The 23,398-nt window shown below is 45.7% G+C and overlaps 2 protein-coding genes across 4 annotated transcripts in view; one reads left to right on the forward strand and one right to left on the reverse strand.

The window, feature by feature from the left end:
• Window positions 1-6,479, forward strand: part of CEP41 (centrosomal protein 41) — a 42,223-nt gene extending 35,744 nt beyond the window's left edge. For all 3 annotated transcript variants that reach the window (XM_082662316.1, XM_082662317.1, XM_082662315.1), the window contains 6 exons: window positions 658-802; window positions 2,497-2,648; window positions 3,053-3,120; window positions 4,158-4,272; window positions 4,715-4,930; window positions 5,617-6,479. In XM_082662316.1, coding sequence (XP_082518442.1) covers window positions 658-802; window positions 2,497-2,648; window positions 3,053-3,120; window positions 4,158-4,272; window positions 4,715-4,930; window positions 5,617-5,765 — 845 coding nt within the window. In that variant the 3' untranslated portion in view covers window positions 5,766-6,479. The remainder of the gene's footprint in view (window positions 1-657; window positions 803-2,496; window positions 2,649-3,052; window positions 3,121-4,157; window positions 4,273-4,714; window positions 4,931-5,616) is intronic.
• Window positions 6,480-15,479: 9,000 nt separating this feature from the next.
• LOC309827701 (carboxypeptidase A1) lies at window positions 15,480-21,907 on the reverse strand (the record flags this gene model as incomplete). The annotated part of the gene is made up of 10 exons (XM_082662472.1): window positions 15,480-15,667; window positions 17,313-17,397; window positions 17,912-18,111; window positions 18,619-18,709; window positions 19,331-19,441; window positions 19,633-19,734; window positions 20,262-20,363; window positions 20,601-20,834; window positions 21,292-21,373; window positions 21,843-21,907. The coding sequence occupies 10 exons, from the start codon at window positions 21,905-21,907 to the stop codon at window positions 15,480-15,482; spliced, it is 1,260 nt and encodes a 419-aa protein (XP_082518598.1).
• Between the last annotated feature and the right edge of the window lie 1,491 nt (window positions 21,908-23,398).

A 23,398-nucleotide genomic window follows, 5' to 3' on the forward strand; every position in this document is an offset into this window, starting at 1 on the left:
AGCTGCCAAATGCACAAGTCTAAATAACCACAGTTTTCCTGTCAGTTTTTCTTCCAAGTAAAAGTGGTGTTCAAGGCAAAAGCAGCACAAATCACACACATACTTTTCCTGGAGACAACAATGGGACGTTGGTATGTAGCAAACTTGCTGTATGTGGATTCCCCCATTTCATGACACAGAATATTTAAAAAGTGTGTACTTAAGGGTGAGATTTAATAAAATTATTATTACTGCTTCATCAGGGACTTTTAAAAATGTGACTGCCGTATTTATTAACTGTGAGTGTGTGCATGTTGATGAAAAATACAGTGACTACTAATAAAGCTCTGTACCTCTGCCCTGATTCTTGCTAAGGGGCCAGGAGTTTTATCCACCACTTCTTTTGCACCATCAGTGCAAATATCAACATGGTAAAAAAGACAAATAACATCTTAGTATTATGAAAATAGTTTTCGCCTTTCAGATCCCCTGAAAGGGTCTCGGGGGCTCCTGGGGTCCACAGACTACAGTTTGAGAGCCTATAGGTTAGAACTCTTAGAACAATTTAATAATGGTAATACGAGTTCCTTTTCTTGACCTAATTTCAGTGGAACTGCCTAACAAGTAAATAAAAATTCTGAGGTTAAATTTATTTATTTATTCACTTGCAAATTTTAGACAATGATTCTGCAACCTCAGACCCTGATGCTGAAATCACTGCCAAGACCAACGGGAAAGGGAGCCCTGGGGAGCAGTCGCCAAGCCCCGTCCAGTTCATAAACAGTGAGGGAGCCGGGGACTCCAGCCGCTCGACCCTTCAGAGGTGCTCTCATCAGATTCATGTTTTCACTGCATTTTACCTTCATTAATCTAGATACCAATGTCAGCGATTTAACGACCTTAGAAACAGGTTGGCGTAGTGAAGTCCCACATTTTCATCTCAGCCATTCTATTTTCTCTTTATATCAATGCCACCTCCTGGATCTTGTCACAGCATTCTTAGTTAATGTAAGAATATATTGATAGGAGAGCATTAATTTTCACTCCTCAACCCCATTCTTCTCAGTCTTCCTATATGCAAGTTTGCTATTAGGACTTAGCTTTACAACCACTATCTTTTGACTCAGGGAGTATGATTTCCCCCCCCCCCTTTTCTGTCTGCTGCAGCTTATAATTACCCTGTCTAGAATCAGAAGAAAAATAGAGTGCCACACATAGTGCTCTGATATTAAATAGGCGCAAAGGAGAGTGAAAGCAGCCTTGGTGTCAACTCTCAAATGCACATGGCAGTTTCATGATGCAGCACTTCCTCACAGATATTCACTGTTGATTATAAGACGGTGCTGATTTTCTGCACATATCCATCCCTTCTACTGGTAAAATAGTTCTACTAGAGAAGCTAGTTCTACTAGAGAAAGAATTGCTATTGTCGACTGCACTATTATTATTTTTATAACTACTTCTGTGCAAGGACTCTAAAATTGCATTCAAAACAAGATAGACCAACAAGGCTTCCACTGAGCACGTAATTTCACATGAAATAGAGTTTCTTCTCCTTTGGTTCAACAAAATATGCACTATAGGGCATATAGTTGTAGTGATCATTGGATTTAAAGGCAGAATTTGACTTGCTGTGATGGGAGAGGAACTATTGCTAGACTAATCTGTGGTTTGGCACATGTGTCTTCATATTTGCCTGGAAGAGTGATTATCTTCCTATCCCAATACAGATATTTCACTACTCGCCACTTTGATCATAACACCTATCCTTTTTTCTCTGATTCATGTTTTTGCCACATTTTGCCTATATTAACCTGGCGACCAATTTCAGTGATTTTATGACCTCAGAAACAGGTCAGAAACAGACCTCCCTCGTTTTAATCCTAGCTTTTCCACTGTCTCATTACACGAATGCTGCCAAATCTAAAAGCCTCTTCAGCCTCAACACTGTAACCTATAAAATGGAAGTGACTACAGACAACTATTGAAAACATTAAGGTTCAAAATCCATACTGGATGAGTCACTGTATCAGTATATGAAATACATGAAAACACTGTTGTTACTTTATGTTAAATATGATATACATAGAAATGCCTTCAGTTTTCCTGCCCTGTCAACCGTATTCTTTCCTCTTTTGCTCTGCTTTCTCACACTCATCAAAATTCCATTGGAGTAACTGTTTGCCTCTTTCTTTCTCTGAATGCTGCCCTTGCTTCTGGAGGCAGCTTGCGCTTACAGTTTCTGCCCCTCTGCGTGCTAATGACCTAACATGCATTCTCTGAAGGCTAGTATGGACAGTGGATCCCCTCCTTTGGGTCCAGGGTGAGAGAACAGGAATCCATCCGTAGGATCTTGCATTCAGAGGCAGAACTGAGACACCACATCCATTTTCCTTTTTCTTTGAAGTGTCTTTTAAAGAGACATTGAGCACCCTCTCGCCATTCTGAAGAAACACATTTGACCTTTAAGCCACCAATCCCTGACTAGTGTCTACTGACCTACTTTTTCACTTGCAGCGTCATCAGTGGCGTTGGGGAACTGGATCTAGACAAAGGGCTCGTGAAGAAAGTAGAGCCCAGTACCAAAGACAAACCTTATCCTGACTGCCCCTTCCTGCTGCTAGATGTGAGAGATAGAGATTCTTACCAGCAGTGCCACATTGTTGGAGGTAAGAGAGAGAAGGCCTTACAGTGTCTCACTCCTGAGAACACAGCCCGGTACTGAGCCCAGGCAGGCTCAAACCACAGCCTGTGGTCAGCAGTTGGGGAAACCCTGTGTTAGCCAGATGTGTTCTGGGAACCTGTAAGTTGGCTCTACCACATGCTCTGAGAGAAGCTGGTGACTCTCTCAGGGGGCTCAGGGGCCCAGGGCTAAATGTCAGAAACAGTGAAGTGACACTTCTTATTTGTTCATAGTGTCCTGTTTCTTTTCTTTCACAAAAGTATTTAGGTTTATAACTAGTTGATTTTGAAAATATGTTTCTTTTAACTCTTAGACTTTAAACCAGCTGAGAATTGGGGCCAGGTTGTACCGAGAGCTACAAACTTCCTAAGCTTTTTCTTCTCTTTGCAGCTTACAGTTACCCAATTGCAACTCTGTCTAGAACAATGAACCCTTATTCAAATGATATTCTTGAATATGTATCCTTTGTTGCATTTTAAGGAGTTGGATGGTATAAAGACTGAAGACTCAATCTTATCATGAATCATGCTCCTAGTAAGAAAACCCTATGAAGGACCTTTGATATTAATTAGTTTACTTAGCATATTTTAGAATTTTGATCCTTAGCTGTTGCTGAGAATGCTTCCAAGCCATCCTGCAGTAGGACAAAAAACATTAGGTTAAAGGTTATGATCTGTTGAGAGTCAGTCCTAAGACTGTTTTCCCCAGAAAGTTTTCCCAAGTAAAATGTAAGGAGTGAATTTTTTTCCTTCTATTTTAATTTTTTTTGCTTCTTGAAATTTTAATTTTTTGCTCATAAAAATCATACAAATAGAAAATAATTTAAATACTGAAAAATATAAAAAAGAAAATTGAAATAACCACACAATTGAACAACAAACTCTTACTACATTTTTTGTGTATTTTATTCCAGACTGTCTTCTTTATCTTTTTAACAAAGTAAAAATTATACTGTATATATAATTTAGTATGTTGCTTTTCCCCACTTCATATTACAGTGTATTTCCCCACACTAACACAAGCTCTTTATAAACTCTATTTTTGATGCAGTATAAGATCTCATCTTTAGATTTACTGTAATTTACTAAATCATTCCTCTTTGAAGGAATGGACTTTCAGGTGGTTCCCATTTTTTTACTATTATAAATAAGACTGCAGTGGACACGTTGGGCATAAAAGTTTTTCTGTTTCCTCATCTGTAAAATGGAGGTTGTAATACTTACTCTCCAGGATTGTACAGATGAAAGAGCCAAAGAGTGTACAGTGTGTAACTAGTGCCGTCTTGGACATGGTGATACTAGTTCATAGAAGAAAAGGATACCAGCTTGTGTGGTTTCCACGACAGGAAAAAGTCCTGAACCCCCTGAAGAGGGGTCATCCGATGCTCCTTGAACTCAGAGAGGTAAACCTTGACAGCTCTTCTTCCTCAGGGGTTTCTGTATAGTCTAGGAGCATGAGCTCAGTGTGGTCGAACCTTAACTCATCTGCTTCTTAGAAAAATGCCCATGGCAAGATCATCATTCTGTATGACGACGATGAGAGGCTGGCCAGCCAGGCAGCTACCACCATGTGCGAGCGGGGATTTGAGAACCTCTTCATGCTTTCCGGAGGTGAGGGGCTGTGTTCTGCTTAGGACGTAAAAGGCGAATACTTGGGCTCACACTCCTTCAACTCCACCCCTATCGCCTTTTCCCTCCTGGAGCTCAGAACTTAGTATTCTGGAAACAGAGACAACCATGCTGGCAGAAAGGAGTCAGGATACGTGAAACTTCCTTTAGCTCCATCAGCACATGTTTTTAATTCCTGAAATAATGATGTTACTTTATGGCTCTGTAAGAAAGCCTTAATGCTGCAGACTTGAGCTAAACGATTTCTGGTGGAATTCTCAGAATCCCACATAACAACTGACATTTTCTGGTGTAATTTACTTAATGGTGAAGCAGTTAAGAAAGATTTCCTGTCCTTGTGTTGAGGAGGCATGCAGGCTCCTTTCCAGGTTGCCTTGGCCTCACCGTGCTAACACGGCTTTTTCTGATGATCTTCCACACCTAGGTCTAAAAGTCTTAGCTCAGAAATTCCCAGAAGGACTGATTACGGGTTCCCTGCCAGCATCTTGCCAGCAGACCCTTCCGCCTGCTTCTGCCCGGAAACGATCCGGCCCGAAAGTGCCGCCCCCAGCAGCCGAGAATAAATGGAGATTTACCCCAGAAGACCTAAAGAAGATAGAATATTACCTGGAAGAGGACCAGGGTCCTGCAGACAGTACTAGTAAGATATTTTGACCTTTAGAAATAATGTTTTCTGTAGAACTTGAGATTTGCAGCTTTGAACATCAACCTCATCATACGAGAAGCTTGATCTCTTATATTCAGATTCTTCAAATATTTGCAGGAGAAGGGGAATGTGCAGGTGCTATGTGAGGAGGGGGGAGGTGAGTGGAGGGGAGATTATGGTAAGAATTAGGCATTGCACACAGACATAGAAAGAGAAGAGAGGGTATCAGTCAAATAAAGTGTGCATCTCAGGCAGAGTTGAGAGGCTAAGCTAAGGCTTTCAGATTCCTTCTCGGAAAGCTTTGCTTCCTTCTGCTGCTTCTGGGTACCTTTAAACTACTTCTGGCCTTTCCTTTGGCACACTGCTTTCTCTTTTTCCTCTAACCATTCCTGTACCCTTCTCTACTGAGAAGGAATGAAGGACAGATGAGGTTGATTGGATAATGGAGAGGAAGGAAAGAAAAGCTATCTGGGTTTCCCTTCATCCCTGCCCCCTTCCCCACCTTCTAATTGATCTCAGGGATGAAGAGTAGGTTTTAGCCTAAAGTAGATGCTGAATAGGACTTCATTAGTTTAAAAGTGGTTTGTAGCATAAGACTTCATTAGTTTAAAAGTGTACTTGGCAGGTTGTCCCTGGAATCATTTTTGCAGCTCTGCTCCCTGCTTTCTTGCTCCCTTCAGGCCGGCTGAGCCAAGGTAATGCTTCTGGAAGAGACTCCAAGGTTCCAGGCTCCCGCAGCGGTCAGAACCTGCCTGCCGGGGCCCCTGCCGGCCACCAGAACCCCCGCTCGCTGGGCAGTGGCCACCTGCAAGGCAAACCCTGGAAGTAAAGACTTTGTCTTAGTCAAATAAATGTTTTCTCTCCTTTCGGAACCCCTGAGCAGTTCACAAGTTGGTCATTTTAAGAAGCTGCTGCAGAGGAAAGACCTCAACGTGTGTCAGGCCCTCTTCCCTCTTCCTGTCTCCAGCTCCTCTCCCACATCCAACCCGGGAAGGATTTTTACAAAACCCAGAGGCATGACAGGCTCTAGTGTCCTCCCTGTTGTTTACAGAATATTTAAGTCTCTGAAACTGAGTAGGAAAAAAGTCTAATTTTTTTAGGCTTTCTTTTTGTTTGTTTGTTTTTAATAAGGTCCAGTTTGTTTTGGTCTATATCCTGCGTTGTTTTGTAAATACTTCAGGCGCATCTGGTGTGTCCTTCCCAGCCAGTTCTTTTTCACTCACTCTTCTTGGTTTCACGAAGGCTCTCTCGGTAGGCTTTGCAGCCTGAGAAGCTGTCCCCGGGGGTGCAGACGATTCGTAGCTTTCAGCCCCCACCAGCTGTGGACCCGCTGGCTGAGGAGCTCTTCGCCCAGCACCCGAGGCAGGCTCCATCTGGAAGCCGGTACCTGTGAGCGTCACTCAGTTAAGATTTAGTAGTAGCTCTCACATGTGCTCAGCGCTTCTCCTCCTCACTAGATGTTTTCCTGGAACCAGCACAGGTGATGATGTGTGCTCAGCTGCCTTCTCGGGCAAGTCCTGCCCACTGTTCAGGGCCGGGTTGAGAGCCACTGAAGCCCCCTGGAGCCGTCCCTCATTTGCGGTTGGTTTATTAGTTGTAAACTCCCATTACCCAGCTCAGGCCCATCCATCTTAGATGGGTAGAAATTATGGCCACTTGAAAACGTTGGCTTTGGTTGGGCCACTGCCCGCACACAAGGTGAGGACAACTCCACAGTCCTTTGTCAGAGCTGACAACCCTTTAAACCCTTGCTTAAAAATACAGTATTAGTCTAATTGAGTAATTAGTGCAATTCCCTGCTTACTTCTCATTCTCATGACTGAGCTGTGATTAGGAGGTTTTGAATATAGATTCTTGTTTGGGCCAGAATTTTGAATCAGCGTTAATTGAATTGCTAGATGACTGACATTCATTCCATTTAATTGGGGGAACAAAAGACCTCAGGTAAGGATGAGGAACTATGAAATCATCAGGCAAAGGAAAAAGAGCCTTGTTAATTTTTATGGTCTGTGATCTGTAGCTGTGATAAGGGACTAAGGAATAAATTGTGCTCTTTGTCATGGCAACCAGCTTCTGAAAAGCCAGCTGAAAATTGCCTATCCTTAGGTGGTTATTGCTGCTGGGTAAGATTTGTCTTAACAGGACTATTTTTCTCACCACCAAAAAAAAAATGTATCACAGTATTTCCAGCATGGGGGGCTGTGTTTGTAGGAGAAATAAAGGTAATAAATATCTTATAGAGACATATGGAAAAATAACTTTCACATTCAGCCCAGTTCTGTTTTAGTGTGTTTATTCTTCTCTACTTGATTTCCAAAGTGCAACATTTTCCGATGCTTTAGAAATCAAACAAACCAGGGACATTGTTCAGATGTCAAGCTGTGCCCAATTTTCCACAAGATTCAAGAATCTTGTATAAAATTCAGCCAACGTACACATAGCTTTAAAGAGGAGCCTGTCATGTTTCCCCATAAATTTATTGCCTGAGAACTAAGTTCAGCCTTTTGCTAATGCCAAAATGCTCTGGCTTTTTATTTTCTTTACAGCATAGATTTTTAAAAATGCAAATTTTTCCACACTCAACTTTCCCCTAGCATGGACAAGATTTTCAGCCATTTTGGACACATATGCATTTTTAAGAAAAAAATTTTTTTTTCTCTGTGACAAAGTTCTGGTTATGCCATTTTCAAGTCGACTAGTCAGGAGTTTAGATTTCCCCACTCGATTCTATTTTGAAAGTAAATGGTAGTCCCCCTTTGTTCCTATTCTGCATTCTCATCACCACACAACACTAGAGTGTTAGAAACTACTATGTATATGTGCAAAGTCAGTATAGCTGAACCTATTAGAATTGCAGTGCATTTAGTTGAGAGATCTGGCAGGTTGACTATATTTATGTGTGTTTCTCCATAGCGCTTTGCCTATTGGTAAGGATTTTAAATAACTACTCCTGAAAGACCTGTTCTGGTTCTGCACTTTGTGTGTTAAATGTCACTTGCAGTTTTTACACGCTCAAGGTATTGCTTTGAATGTTCTACTTTACTAGTTTCTTCGTTAGATTAACTGACATGTATTATCTAAGCGATCTGTGATACTCTGTGCAATTGTGAAAGTTGAAGATTAAAGTACATAGTTCTTAATTTGTTGTTTGCTGTTAATATGCTGAGATCTGCCAACTTCTCTCTTCCTCTCTGTTGAGATGATTTGTGGGGAGTCACATGAGACTGGGGTGATCTGAAAGAGTACTTCTTTTTGCTCTATCTCCCAGTAATGCATATTTTCTTTGTGTAAATGAACCAGGAAATCATTCCAATTAGGGCAGTGGACTTTAGCTCTCTAGTCAGAAGGGTTTCTCCTCATGCCCAGCAGGGACTGATTGCCACCTTAAACTCATTAGAGCGGGGCTTTCTTGTCAGTGTTGGGGGTTGATGAGCTTCCCTTGCCTGGGAACTTATGACCCCCTAGATGGAAAATGCTTTATCAATGTACAACTGCTGCTCCATCTGAGCAATGGTGATGGCCAAAGTCTAAATAATAAGTTCAGTACTTTATCTACTGTATTTAAGAAAGAAAAGAGGGAAGGAAAGAGAGAAGCAAGGAAACAAGAAGTGTGGAGGGAGGAAGGGGAAGGCAACATTACTCATTTGAGTACAAAAAGAACATCTCGGGCTGTTACAATGTCAGGTTTAATCTATTGAAAGGCATAGAATGGGGACCTCCCTGGCAGTCCAGTGGTTAAGACTTTGCCTTCCAATGCAGGAGGTGTGGGTTCGATCCCTGGTTGGGGAGCTAAGAATCCCACATGCCTCATAGCCAAAAAAACAAACGAAAACCCCCCATAAAACAGAAGCAATATTGTAACAAATTCAATAAAAGACTTTAAAAAGGATCCACATCAAAAAAAAACTTTATAAAAAAAGTAAAAAGAAAGACATAGAGTGAATCAAATTACCTAAACGTAATTTTATTTTTTACCTTTAGCAGAAAACCAGAACTAGCACAATCATATTGGACTTGGGGTGTAAATCAGAATTAAAAGAGAACAAATAGTGTTCATTAGTTGCTGAGGGGTTTTTCCTGTGATACTACTGAGATTATACAAAAATTCATAAGACTTTAGGCTACTCACCAAGAACACAGAACAAAACAAAACCTTCTTTTCTCTAATTCCCTTGTGGAATATAAGTGAAATCAGAGTCCTAGGCTAGGAAGAAATATGTAGCCAATTTTTCTTGTGTTGGTTTTGGTTTCTATCATGTTATAAATTGGTTGTAGATTCTGTCTTTTATGTTATCTGACTTTTTTAGGGGGGATAATTAATTTCTGTCCACCTGGATTTAAATCCATGACTCCCTTCCTGCTCTACTCTGAAGATAATCATTAAGAACCTTTCTTTCCCCAGTTCCAAAATATTCCCAGTGTCTCTAATGTGCGTTTATTTTTTCACAATTCTTTCAGTTTCAACTCCCATAATACTTTCCTTTTTCTTTTTCAAGAAACATCAGAAATGTGGATATTATATCAGTTTATGTGAGCATGATGATATGCTTATCTACTGTTCAATTAATTTTTTGATTAAAATATATTTTTCCCATAAAAAACAATAAATAGGACACATTGTGCTTCCAAAGTGTTCAGAAGACATTTGGGTAGTAATACGTTCCTAAAGTTGCAGTAATTACTGAAATTGCTATTGCCACGTCCTTTATTGGCACACAGGTCAGTTATAGCATAAAATATGTAATGGTGGCAATTTGTCAGCAGTGAATTCTGACAGGACAGGATTCAGTGCATGATTTTATGTGTTTACAAAACTATATTGCCCCCCTCCTCCCCCATCTCCTTACGGTCTCACTCTCTGATGCTTATCCTCTTTGTTCCAAATGCAGACGCAGATTCTCTTCACCTGCATAACATCCTGAGGCACCTGGTGAAATGTGTGGCAAACAGAGGTCACTTATTAAATACTATTGACTGATGGACTACATTTTAAAAAAATTATTTAAAATTATTTTTGACTATAACCTCCCAGAGGGTGAAAATCACCAACTACATGACATTGGCCCTTAATTGGGTGTGTGAACTGAACCTGTCAAGACTGAAGTCTGGGATGTAAAGCCCATTGTGGTGGCCACTCAGCGCTGGTCTGCCATTCTGGAGACCTGGAAAGTTTGTTATCCCTTGTCCTCTTGTACATCCTACTTCTGTATGTGAGACATTCATCACTCTGAGATTTTTAGATTACCCTCTGCAGGAGGTACCCAAGAAGCTGTTAGGGCCGTTATTATTAGCCTGGCTGTCTGCAGTCTGCCTGTTTCCATGGTCCCCTCAAGCTCAAAGTAGCCTTCAGAATTCAACTGCACCATCCCCATCTGAGAGTGGGTTTTATTTTCTCTTTTGTTTCAAATCTTGAAGATTTCCAGGTAATAATGTTAGCAAACATTTATGGAGAGCTTACTATGTGTTAGGCAGTATTCCTAGATTCTTCATTTTATGTTTTGACTCATTTGACTATCAAAACATCCCTACGAGGTAGGCACCCCCATTTTCAGGTGAGGAGACTGAGGGTCAAATGGAAATTAAGCAACTCGCCCTGTGTCACTGAGCTGGAAGGTTGAGAAACCATTCTGCTCTGTGCTTGTCCACTCTGGGTGGGTACAGCCACTCTCTCCCTGGCTACGCCTCCAATTCACTAACAAAAATGTAACTTTCTGGGCTTCCCTGGTGGCGCAGTGGTTGCGAGTCCGCCTGCCGATGCAGGGGACACGGGTTCGTGCCCCAGTCCGGGAAGATCCCACATGCTGCGGAGTGGCTGGGCTCGTGAGCCATGGCTGCTGAGCCTGCGCATCCGGAGCCTGTGCTCCGCTACGGTAGAGGCCACAACAGTGAGAGGCCCGTGTACCGCAAAAAAAAAAAAAAAAAAGTAACTTTCCCTTGGCTGTTGGCTTCCCTTCCTTCCTTGTCACCTGAGATTCCACTGAAAGCTTTCCTCCTCTGCCTGCATAAAAGGTGAGGAATTCAGGGACTGAAACATCTGCTCCTGGGACCATTCCACTGTCTGTGTCTGGTGACCTATCTAGAAGACAGGTGCTCCAGGGTTTGTGAGATTTGTTTCTTAATGAGGTATCACTTAAGGAATGGGAGTTACAAACTTTTCATTAGATTGTAGGGAAAAAGGCTGTTTTCCTGATGGTTGAACTATCCAATAAAACCATATTGATATGATTTGTGTCTGAATTTCTCTTTCCTTTGTGGTGATGTTTCTGATTTAGGCTGAAACATAAATTGTGTGAATTGGCTCATGGCCGCAGGCCTGGGCTTCATGGGAGGAAGCAGCAGCAAACCTCTGTGCCTCAGTCCATGTTAGCAGAGCTCTCATTCCACCGCACTCCTCTAAAAATGTAGCCGAACATACCACGGTAGTTAAGCAGAAGACTTATAATTTTCTTTTAGTTGGGCAGTAAACATTTGGCAGTCTTCACCTCTGGGGTCGTTGGATGATGCTCACAGTTTGAGTTGCCAGATTAATGTGGATCCTGAAAGCTTTGGGGAGAATTCATTACCCTTTGACAGTTTTTCAGATTTGACGGGTGCTCTGTGCTTCTTTCTCAGAGCTCTTCCTTCATCTGGCCGATCTGAATGTTTTGGTTGGTCATATCAGTTTCCTGTAAGGAGCATCTGGGTCGTAGTGTGTTCACAGAATGATGTTTCTGTCCTTAGAGCCCTTAGAGCAAGAATTCGTCTGCATCTTCAAATCCACCTAGTCCCACTTGCCCTTGCAAAACAATTGCTGAGATGATGAATAGCCCTGTACTGGATGAGGGACCAGTGAGGTCATATCTGGATTGTATTCAATGACATTTCAATTTTAACTTCAGGCCAAAGCCAGAAAGCTAGACGTGCATATCTTAGTGTTAATTCAAAAGACCACCCAAAGGATTCTTATGGACCACGAATGGCCCACGGGCCACATTGAGAACCATAGATAATGCTCTAAGAACAAAGTAAAATGAGTTCATTTAAAAATAAAGATTTTTGAAAAGTCCTAGAGAATAGGCATTAGCATAATCAATTCCCCAGATTGCTGCGGCAACTGAAAGTGAGCAGCAAGCGCTCTTGGGAGTTGTCATCTGAGCTACCACAGAGTGCTTAGGGAATGGCCCCCAACCAGGAGACATTAGTACCCTGCCCTTGGTAGAAACACTTGCTTCCAGCTCTATCTGGAGTATAAACTTTTCCAAAAATAAGACCTTGTTCTGGGCAACAGCAGAAGAAATGAGTTTAGACAAATGATGAAAAAGAATCTGAGCACAAATTAAGATGGCCATTTAGATGTTTGATTTTGATAATAAGTTGATCTTAGATAACTTTACCCACAGGTAATCTGGTGTGTTTGAAATAGTTTTTTTTAACCCCCCTGATTATACAAACTCATTGCAAGAAATTCAGAAAAGTATAAAGAGGAAAACCACCACCGCTGCCTGGGGTAACCACAATTATTATTATTGGGGAATATCTACTTCCAGGCATAGTGGGTGTGCGTTTTTCAAACAAAAATGAGATTCATACTCAATATACTATGTTGTAGCTTGCTTTTTTTTAAACTGTGTGGAAATATAAATTACATGCCATAAAATTCACCCATTTTAAGGATACAATTCAGTGATTTTTAGTAAATGTACAGAGTTGAGAAAGCACCACCACAATCCTGTTTTAGAATATTTCCATCATGTGACCAGCTTCTTTTGCCCAGTATATTGTGACCATTTTTCCATATCAACACAGACTACAATGGCTTCCCGATATTCCATTGTGTAAATGGGTAATACCCATATCAATACTGGTATCTATCTAGGTTCTTTTCCTTTTAATTTAACTTTTTATTATTACAACCTTGTATATATGTTTATTTGAACTTCTCAAAATATTTTTATAAAATAAATTCCTCCAAGTGGACTTACTGGGTCAAAGTGTCAATACGCTGAAATTTTTTATTTATAGTGCCAAATTCCCCTCCAGGAAGGTCGTGTAAATTTATCCTCCCACCAGCAGTATATGGCAGGTCTCATTTCTTCATACTCTTGATAACACTGAGTTGTCAGTCTTTTTATTCTTTGTCAATCTGATGGGAGAAAAATAATATATTTTTCTTTAATGTACAAAAAATAATCACTCAGAGAATCAGTATCTTTCATTTATTGGCTTTTTGTGTTTCTTCTTTTGGGAATTGCCTATTTTTCTTTTGAAATGTTAGTCTTTTTTTTAAACCCCTTTTACTTGTAAGAGCTTTTTTCCCCTCAAGGTTATTAATACTTTTTCATATACACCACATTATTTTCTAAAATTTTTGTTTCTTTTAGCTTTATGATTTTATTTATAAAATAAAATTTTTACCCATAGATTTGTAAAAATATGTATCTGCAAACTGGAAAGTTCTTCCTGTAGTTGAAAATAGAAAAAAAAATGTTAATGACTTCCATGTCTCCATTTAACGAGCATTTATTAAGTGCCTACTCTGTGTCATGTACTTGGCCAACCAGTAGAAATTGAGTGTTGGGCAAAACAGCACAATCCCTGCCCTCATGGAATTTTCATTCTGGTGCTTTACTCCTGTCTTTTCAGCTTTCTTAAGACTCTTACTTGCTCAGAGCCTTACTTTCTAAACTACAACTCAGGGAAATTCAAAATGACTTGCAAGCCTACAAAATAAAGATTATAAAATTTATAAGTTCTCTAGTATATGTGGAGAACACTCATTCAACAAATATTTATTGGGTATCTGTATGTCAAGTACTGTTGATGGTTCTGGAGATTGAATGCCAAGTCAAGTGGTCTCTGCTATCAGGGAGTACAGTTTATTTTAAATTAAGCAATTCTACCCTTGAAGCCTAAGTAATCCAATTTTGTAAAATGATATATTGTCTTGCTAACTTAATATTTTTTCACTTATCAGTCTTTATTAAACAGTAAGATCAGTTTCGTTTTTTTTTTACTTGCCCAAACTGAGCCATTACAGTGGGTTTCAGCTTATCTACATAAATTGAAGGGAAATGGTTCCCAAAAGATAACTTGAAGGAAGTGTCATAAAATCTTTAGATCATCCTTCTGTAAAGACTGAAACACCATTTAACCTTGCCTCATAAACTTATATATGTATAACTTTATGTGTACTATATGTATAGTCAGCCTCATTCTTTTTGTTTTTTAGAATGTTTGGTAGCAAAAAAAAATTAAAATAAAAAAATGAATGGGGTATAATTATAAAAATTTTGAATCACTATATTGTATATGTGAAACTAATATATACTGTAAATCAACTATACCTCAATTTTAGAAAATTAAAAATTATAAAAAACCTCCAAGATGAAAATTCCCCAATGGGCCTTTAAAAAAAAAGAAAAAATCGTTTGATCTTCAGGCTATTTTATGTGAAAAAGACACAGATTTTAAGTCAGTGAAGATGGATGCATTGTGATACTTCATCTGACTGATACAGGGAGAGGCTGCCATCCTTACCCCAGCCCCCCTATTTGGGAAGCTACCAAGCCACCCCCCATCCACTTCCCAGCAAGTTCAGTGGGAGGAACCCCCTGCTTGACAGTCACACCTTAAGAGATTTGGAAGAAACGGAATGTAGATTCTTGCTTTGAAAAAAAGTTGAGATATATGCTATGTGCTGTGGTGCTAGCCACTAAGTGTGATATCACAGCCACCAGAATCACCAAGCAAGGGAGGGAAGCCAAATTCTAGGAGCTGTGGAGGGTATGGGGAAGGAGAGGAGAGCCTTACGTTTGAGAAATTTTGCTAACGATAATGAGTGGTGGTGAGTGGAAGAGGAGACAATGTAGCAGGAGATGCTAGAAAGGATGGGGCAGTGAGAGGTAAACTACTTCTGTCTCTAAAGGCAAAGTCTTCCTGATACACTTCAATTAATAAAATGCCCTGGGATTGGTGTTTGTTCTTTATCTTCAGTAAATGATTCCATTTAACCCAACTGTGTCCTTCCAACTTAATTAGGAGTGGGAGGCCATACTTTGCTCTATAGAAATTTGCTTTACCTGGCTGCAACATTGATTTGGGACAACACTGGCCACTAGGATTATTCTAGTTTGTACTCAGGGTTATTGCTTTTGTAGATGAATGGATCCAACCAGCTACACTATTGTACAAGCTGAATTCCTCACCACTGCGGGGTGCCGGGCATTTGGTTAGCAGCTGTGGCTGCTGCTTGCTCCTAAGGTATGAACAAATCACCCCACTGACGAGCTGAGCTCAGGGTGGTCTAATTAAAACAGATGCCACTTGGATACAACTTCACAGGACCTTGGAATGCAGGGGAGTTTAAGGGTCATCTAGTCCAACTACCCACATGTTTCCAGTGAGACCTGCGGGAACTAAATCACTTCTGCCACAGCTTGAAAAGGCAGACATGCCACATGCATTCCCACACATGAGCCCCATTCTGGTCCATGTACACTCAAACTTTATTTGGCTGCCTGGGTGGGGACGGAGAGGAGGAGGAAGACAGCGCTGAAGGGCCGGGTCAGTAGGGGTGATTCAGCGTGTGCTCCATGATGGTCAGAAGTGCCAGCCATGTCTCCTGGGCCGTGGGGATGATCTGGGAGGCCGGCAGCAGGAAGCCATAGCGCCCGGTGTCCCGGAGCTCGAAGGTGAAGGAGTACTTGATGCCCTGGTCGTAGGTCCAGTCAATGGTGCCTCCACTGGCTTGGTCTGGGGCAGGAGCAGACCGACAGAACAAAGGTCACTCGCTTGAAAACATTTGCATGGGCTGGGCTAATGGTCCAAAGCCCAGAGCCTCGTGCAGTGTTGACTGGAGTCAGCATCTGCTAAGTTCCTACTGTTGACCAAGCAGCCTGGCTTCCTCCCAAGAAGCTCCCCTGAAGGGTCTTAGTCCAAGAGGCCCAGAGAGGCAGACCAGCGATGGTTCTCCTCTCACTGGGTCATGCAAGGAAGCTCCCACGATTTTGAAAGCCACCTCCATCTAACAGCCACTTGGGTCAAGCCCCCACATATACCAGAGTTGCCCACTTGGGTAACCAGGACTGTCCCCCGGATGCTGGTCTGCAGGGGGAAAGTGCAAGGGTCAGAGTCAAAGCAAAAGCCCCTCGTCTGTCTTTTGCAGACAGATTTGCAGTAGGTGTCAAAGCAGCTGCAGAATCGGGCAGGGGAGAGGGAGGTGGCTGCATATCAGAATTTAACTCCACAATATTGAACAAAGCAAAAACCTTTTGACTCAGGGTTAAAACAGTTTCCAAAGAAGGCCTGGAGTCCAAAAGTAAGGCCAGCCCCAGGTAAGACTGTGACTCACTCACCCCCAGAACTGGGCACTTGGGGCAGGAAGTCTGAGGTGTGTCCCTGCGCCCTGCTTCTTCAGTACTCTCACCTCCTGTCAGCCACAAGCTTGCTGTGTCTCTTCAGGGCTCAATGGGATCTGAACACCGCAACCTCAACCCCTGCTGCCATCCCTGCCACCTGTCTCTGCTGCAGCCACTGGGTCTCTGTGCTCTTCCTGCCGTTCCCATACACGCCAGGTCAGGGCACACGGGAAGGCCTTTGTTCTAGAAGATTCCTCTGCCTGGAAGGCTCTTCCTCAAATAGCCTCTTAGCTCCATCCCTCCTTTCCTTCAATACTTGCCCAAATTTCACTCTCTCAATGAGGCCTATGCTTCAGTCCACCTGCCCTGCTTCCACCCCCAGTACTCCTGAGTCCCCTCACCCTGTCCTAGTAGTTCTTTTTCTCCCAGCACTTATCACCTAACACATGGTATCATTTCCTTATTCATGTTTATTGTCATGGCTGGCTAGAATGGAGGTTTCCTGATCTTGGCTTATTTTTATTCCCAACTGTATCCCAAGCACACAAAACAAGGCCTGGTGTATCATAGGTGTTCAATAAACATTTGTTGACTTAATTCCATGTTGATGTAGCAGTCCTCCTCTCAGGGGCAGTGCATGGATAAGTAAGCTGGGAAAAGATAGGATATATTCTCTAACTGAAGGGCATTGGAGGAAGAGTATTTTTTAAGTTGAATTTCTTAGGGATCTACAATACAAAGGCCAGCAGAACTCTCTACCCGCTCCATGCATGAAGCTGAACTTAACCCCAAGATAAGAGTTCTCAGAGGAACTGAAGGGTTTGTCTGAAGGTATCGAGGAAGGCAGAGTTCACATGAGGAAAGGGCCCCGCTGCCCACCAAGCCAGCAGTAGTCAGGCGTGGCCAGGGCTGTTCTCCTCACCCATGCTCCCAGGTTGGGGAACCCTTGGCTACCTCCTCCAGGAGGGACACTTCCTCCAGCAGGGAAAGCCAGCTGAGCTTCCTCCCAGACCACCCACAGAGACAATGCACCTACTTACAAATTGTTGTGATAATGCTGCCATACTTGAACTTGGTCCCATACAGAGAGGTCAGGGCCTCAACAGCAGACTTAGCCACCTGATCCTGGAGAAAACGCCAAGCAAGACTGCTTGTCATGGCCAGCAGTGCCAGACCCCCAGAACCACAGGGCCAGGGTACCCTGGGGGCTGGCAGGATGACCCAGGAGCACATACCCTGCAGAAGCCAGCCCCCAGCAGAGAGCATGGAACCTGTTGGGTCCTGCAGGGTCAGGCCCGGGAACTCAGCAGGATGTGACCTTGTGGGATGTCTGGCTGCTACTTCACTGCCCTTTGGTCACCCTGCAGCTCCAGGTTTAAACTTGTGGTACAAGCTCAAAGTCCACCCCTACCCCTTCCTCTGTCATGTGACAGAAGTGACTCAACCACTCTGTGCCTCAGCTTTCCAGACAGAAAGGCTAGTCTGCCCTGCTGGTCTTCTCAAGCCATCAGGGGTCCATGGGAGAAAGGGGTGCTAGGCACAGTGTAGGGCCTCGTGCCTTAAGCAGGTTTGATGGATAAACCCAGGCCCACCCAAAGCTGCCTTTGGGATGAGAGGGCAAGCAGGGATCAGCACGTACCAGCTCATCCTTGTCTGCAGGTGATTCTCTTTTGTAGCCAAAGGGATACAAGAGGAGCTGGGAGTAGCTGTGGATGGAGATGAAGGCCTTGATGTTCCCGTGTTCTTTCACAAAGTCCACGATGGACTTGACCTCCACTTCGGAATTGGCAAACTTGCCACGGTAAGTTTCCGAGCATGGGTTGCTGCTGGATCCGGCCTCTGTGGGAGGGGAGAGTTGGCATTCCTTACACCCAAGCAATGTAGCTTCCATGGCTTCTGGTCTTTGCATGAGCTGAGATGCAGGAGGGCTCACCCCCACCCCGGATAAGGAAAGGGCAGAAGCCTTTTATAAGCTGGGGGTCCTGCCTCCCTCCCCAGCCAAACTTGGACAAAGCTGATGGACATGCCCAGAGAGGTAGGAAGGGCTCCTCAAGCAACACCAGTTCCTGCAGTGAAGTGACCACAGAGGGAAGGAGCTGAAGTTACGCTAGACAACCAATAGATTGGTTTCAGACCTCAGTTCCACTGGGAAGGACTTTACAGGCAAGGGACAAGCAGATCTCAGAGGGCCACCTTCCTCACTGTGCACCTTGGAGGAGAGGCCAACATTACCCATGTGCCTCCACTGCTGGGGCAGGAGAGGGTTGGGGGATTACAGGACAAAGGACAGTAAGAAGCCATTCTGGGGTGTCCCATCCCTGCTCCCCAAACCGCACTGGGCCTTACTCCCAAAGCCAGCGTCCCAGTTCCTGTTGGGGTCCACCCCAATGCAGGTGGAGCCCGACGTCAGGGATCGAGTCTTGCGCCACATTCGATTCTGAGAAAGGAAAAGTGATCAGCCACCCAACAGAGGCCACAATCAACACAGAGCCCCAATCCGGAGCCTGGGTGTGGACACAGTATGGAATCAGAAGCCACTTTCAACTGGTTGTCAGGGAGGAAGGTCTGCAAAGGGGGCTCTTGGCTGAAGGAAAATGGAGGAGACAATGGATGGCATTTGGCCAGGGGGTTCTACTGGCAGAAAGAGGAAGGCATGTGGCAACCACCCCCCCAGCCCCTTACAAAATTGATTGGTAGCATGCTGTCCCATAGACATAAAGTAGAACCAGGGAAGAAGGTCTGGGCAGTGTGTCTCCACTGGGGAAAGTTCTGTCCCCCACAACCTGGACATTTGGCAATATCTGAAGATGTTTTTGGTTGTCTCATCTGGGGGCTTGAGTCAGTCAGGAAGCTGCTTGCGCAGGACAGCCCCCAACACATGAAGAATTATCTGCCCCAAATGTCAAGAATGCCAAGGTCAAGAACCCCTAGTCTAGGGGGACAGGTCTGTTTGTCCCTCTCTCAACTTCTGGGAGTTGAGATTAGGGGTGAGTAGCTTGTGGGGCTCAGAGGACAGAGGCCCACCCTGCTTTCCCCAAGAAGAGGAGAAGGCCTGTACCTTGCTGTGGGTGAAGGCAAAACCATCAGGGTTGGTGACGATCTCCAAGAATATGTCCATGTTGTCCAGAATGGCAGTGAAAGCTGGGTCCTGGCCATAGTCTTGTGCGATCTGGTGGAGGTTGGGGAGCAGAGGGGCAGAGCGCGCCAGGCCAGGAATCTGCCATGCTAGAGCAATGGATGCCTGCCCTTGACCTCCCTCTGTGGTCATTGCTTCTGGATGGAAGCAGGGGCCAGGGCTTCTATGGGCCTTGGATACCGATGCCCTACCAGGCGAGAGCACCCTCACCTCCGTAGGCTTACCTTCTTTGCAAACCAGACCCCACTGGCCTGGGTGACCCACTCCCGAGAATGGATGCCCGTGTCAATCCAGATGGCTGGACGGTTGTTCCCCCCAGTGCTGAACTGGATGAGAAGAGCAGGAAATAGTTCAGCTGGGGCCCTGTCTCACCTCCTTGAAGGGGAGTGCACCCCAACCCAGAGGCTGTCTGCTCTCTGGTATCTCAGGTTGAGGCTCTGTTTGTGGGACCATCACTCAGGTGGGATGTGGGAGTGGGTCTGGATCGGGATCCTGCAGAGCTTTGCCTCCTGCCCTCAGCTCAAGCTTGGCGCAAATAATGACTCAGCCAGACTTTCGGGCCCCTCCATGTTCCAATGCCCATACATAGTTCTCTGTCGGAGGTCACAAACAAAACATTTTATCTGGACTACCAGACACTGGGATACTTTCCACAATGTGACACTTGACTGGAAACACTTGCGTCACCTAAAATTGTGTGTGTACTGGTATGCACACACCTATGCTACACAGGGAGTCCATATAACAGCGTGTTCTCTGTAACCCTGGGCTCACCCATGGGTGCCTACGCACAGATGTGGGGGCCCAGTCTTGCAGATGTGCTCACGTACATCCACTGGCAGGTGCCCGTTACCTTCAGCACGTAGATGGGACGGCCTTCGTAGCTGCTGCCGATCTGGAGCTTGCTGACAAGCTGTGGGTGCTCGGCCGCCAGCAAGTCCATGAAGTCATAGATCTGAGGAGGCAGAGGAGGGAAGGCTGCCTTCATGGCTTCCGGGCACCTGGATGCCTCCCTTAGCAGCTCCGTTAGCGAGCCTGCTGTGAGCCCTGAATGCGGAGGAGCCACGACCCAGAGCCTCAAGGCCACATGGTGACAGAGCAGATGTCACGCACACCCAGGCTGGCCCTGGCGCGTTCTGCCAGTCTGACGAAGAGCTTGGTGCTTGTGGAGCGGGGCCCCGGGGTCCCTCACCTCCTCCAGGGTGTGGTAGGTGGCATAGTTAAAGGTGTTAGTGCTGCGGGCCCGGCTCCGGGAGGCGAACATCTGCTCCTGCTCGTCGTCCAGCAGCGACTGCACGTCCTCTATCATGATTGTGTATCTGAGGCCACGGGCCTCCAGGAAGACTTTGACAGCCTGGATGCTGGGGAAGGGCACTCGGACGTCGATGGGGGAGCCTGGCTGGGCAGGGCCCCTCCAAAAATCCAGCTGGGGAGGACAAGAGCCACTGTCACAGCGGGCTGGGAAAGGGCCTGCCCGGGATAGGGTGTTGGCACCAGAATTTCCCATATAATTGGGGATGGGGCACAGCTGTTAGGGGAAGAGGCTGCAGGGAATCCCTGGGTGCTGGACAAAGTCCAGTTTGGTCAGGGAAATGGCCCAGGAAGCAGAGTGGAGAGGCTTTGAGGCAGCAAGGGAGAGAGAAGAATTAGAAGTTGGGGTGGTGTGGGGGGCTCTTTTGCTCAGATGCTCAAAGGCAGCAAGATTCTAGCACTGGGAAGTTTAAGTCACTTCCTAACAGGGATCAGTCCCATGGCTCCCTCCTGGGTGGCTGGGGAGAGAGAGCCCAGGCCCCATTTGGCCCCAGGTGGGAGGGGGTCTGAGGCGAGCCCATCTGCCCTGAGACGTACCCTGGGGCCTCAGGGCAGCTCCCACATCCTCTAACCTGTAGGTGCTCCAGGTCCTCCAGCTCCTTCACCATCTGTACCTGGGCTTCATCGGCCGCAGAGATTCGGAGCACCTGGTGCCTGGGCAGAGCGGGAGGGGAGACTGAGGGCCTGAGCAGCTCCTACTGGCTATGCGTGCTCCCAGGTGGGAGGAGGGCGGCTGGGCCTCGGTCCTCTGGGCTGAGCAGGGGAAGCACGAGGGATCCTAGCGACGGGAGGCCTGGGCTCCTCGGAACCTTCTGGACACTGCTGCTGTCCCTATCCCAGCTTAGACTCTTTCTCTCTAAAGCTAGCTAGGCCTCCTCCTGCCTCCTCTTCTGAAGAGTCCTCCTCAGAGCTCAGATATTCTCCAGGGCTCAAGAGGCTGTCCTAAGAGACCTGACCCCTTCTCAGTCCTGGTCCCCAGTCAGCTTGCCTTCCAGGATGTGCTAGTCTGCTCCTCTCTGACCATCTTCCCATGTGTCTGTCTGTCCCTCTCCTCCAGATGCTGGCTGGGGGTTAAGTCCTCCCTATCTCCCTTCTGAGCACCCCTTCCTCTCCATGCTCCTACCCCACGAAGTCCTCTTTGCCAAGGACAGCCCCCAGCAGCACGCTCAAAATCAGCAGCCCCTGCATGCTGCAGCCAGTTGGGAAGGTCAGTTGAGGCGGAGAAGGTCCTGGGGCCTTTTAAACTCTCCCAGGACAGAGGTCTCCTGGCTGTGCCCAAGAGTTGTCCTTCCACTTGCACCTGGGCTCTATCCCACGGGGAGGGAGAGGTGGGAGTTCCAAGCTCTGACACCTACCCACTCTCCCTGATAAAGTGGCAGGGAACAGGACAGCTGGAGAGATAAGCCAGGCCTCAACCCCTGGCCATGAGGGGCCGTCCTGGGCCTGAGGGTCAGCTAGGGCTGAGGCCTCCCAGCTGGAGCCCTGATTGCCCAGAGCCCTGCAGCCCACAGACCCTATGGTGCTGTTTACTGACCCGGCAATGGAGAAGGAGCCAGGACTCTGGAGTGGCCACACCAGCTGCAGCCTCATGTGAGGTGTCCTCTTCTCCCATTTCCCGGAGCACCAGCTCTTTTGTTCCTATGAGAGAGCAGGATGGGACCTTCTGGGACCCCAGCCAGCTCCCAGATTTCCTGGCTTCTCACCACACGGGCTTTGTCCAGGGCTGCCTGACCTTTAGGGTACAACCCCGTGAAAGAAACTTCCCAGCCCCACTCTTACCAGTCTCGGTGGCCTTGTGGGAATCAGGCCACAGCACAGAAGCAGAAGTTTCCCTCCACCCCCACTGCTCTAGGGCTCTGGGATCAAGGGTTGCCCTTGATGGGAACTGTAACCAGATGTCCTCTGAGTAGAAAGTGCGGTGGTGGGAACCAGGGCCAGAACCCTGTTGGGACTGCACACTGTATAGGAGACACTGGAATTCACAACGGGGAATTTGCTGTGGCTCTGGATGCTGACCTCATTGCAGAGACATCTAACACAAATCTGCCCTAATCCACCAGGGCCCCAGTGGTTCCCCGGCAGCATCTGGGGGCCCTGCTCTGGGTCAGGGCCTCAGGCTTGGGCACTGCCAACAATGAAGGCGGCCCTTTCCGGTTTCCATCTCTTCCCTCTGCCTCCCTAGCCCACCTCCTATGGTCCAACCTTCCTATGCCAAGGCAGAGTGACCCCATTACATTTACCCACAACTCTCTCCTGAGCATAGCTCTGGGAAGATGATGAAACACTGAATCCATCCTCAACAGATATTGAGCCTCCATGAAGACTGTTCCTTTCTACTCTGGCAGCTTTTCCTGCCCTCCAGACCCCAGGCAAGGCTTACCACCTCCCTGAAGCTTCCTCTGGCTTCTTTCTCTCTCACCTACCTGCCCCTTCTCTGAATGTTCATCTCTTTGCTCATTCATCCTCTGGGTCAGGTCCTGTGCTCCACCCTGAGATGATGCCCGAAGCAGACGGGTGGGTCCCTGATCTCACAGAACTCAGTCTAATGGAGAAGACAGAAGTAACCAACTAACTTGTGTCCTCTCAGGCTTTCCAAGAAGCTGTGGGTCAATAAGACAGGATTAAGCATGCAAGAGATTCATGGGGAGACACATCCATGAAGGATAAAGGGGAGAGAGA

This window comes from Grampus griseus, assembly GCF_964374135.1.
Source record: "Grampus griseus genome assembly, chromosome: 9".
NCBI classification, from domain to species: Eukaryota; Metazoa; Chordata; class Mammalia; order Artiodactyla; family Delphinidae; genus Grampus; species Grampus griseus.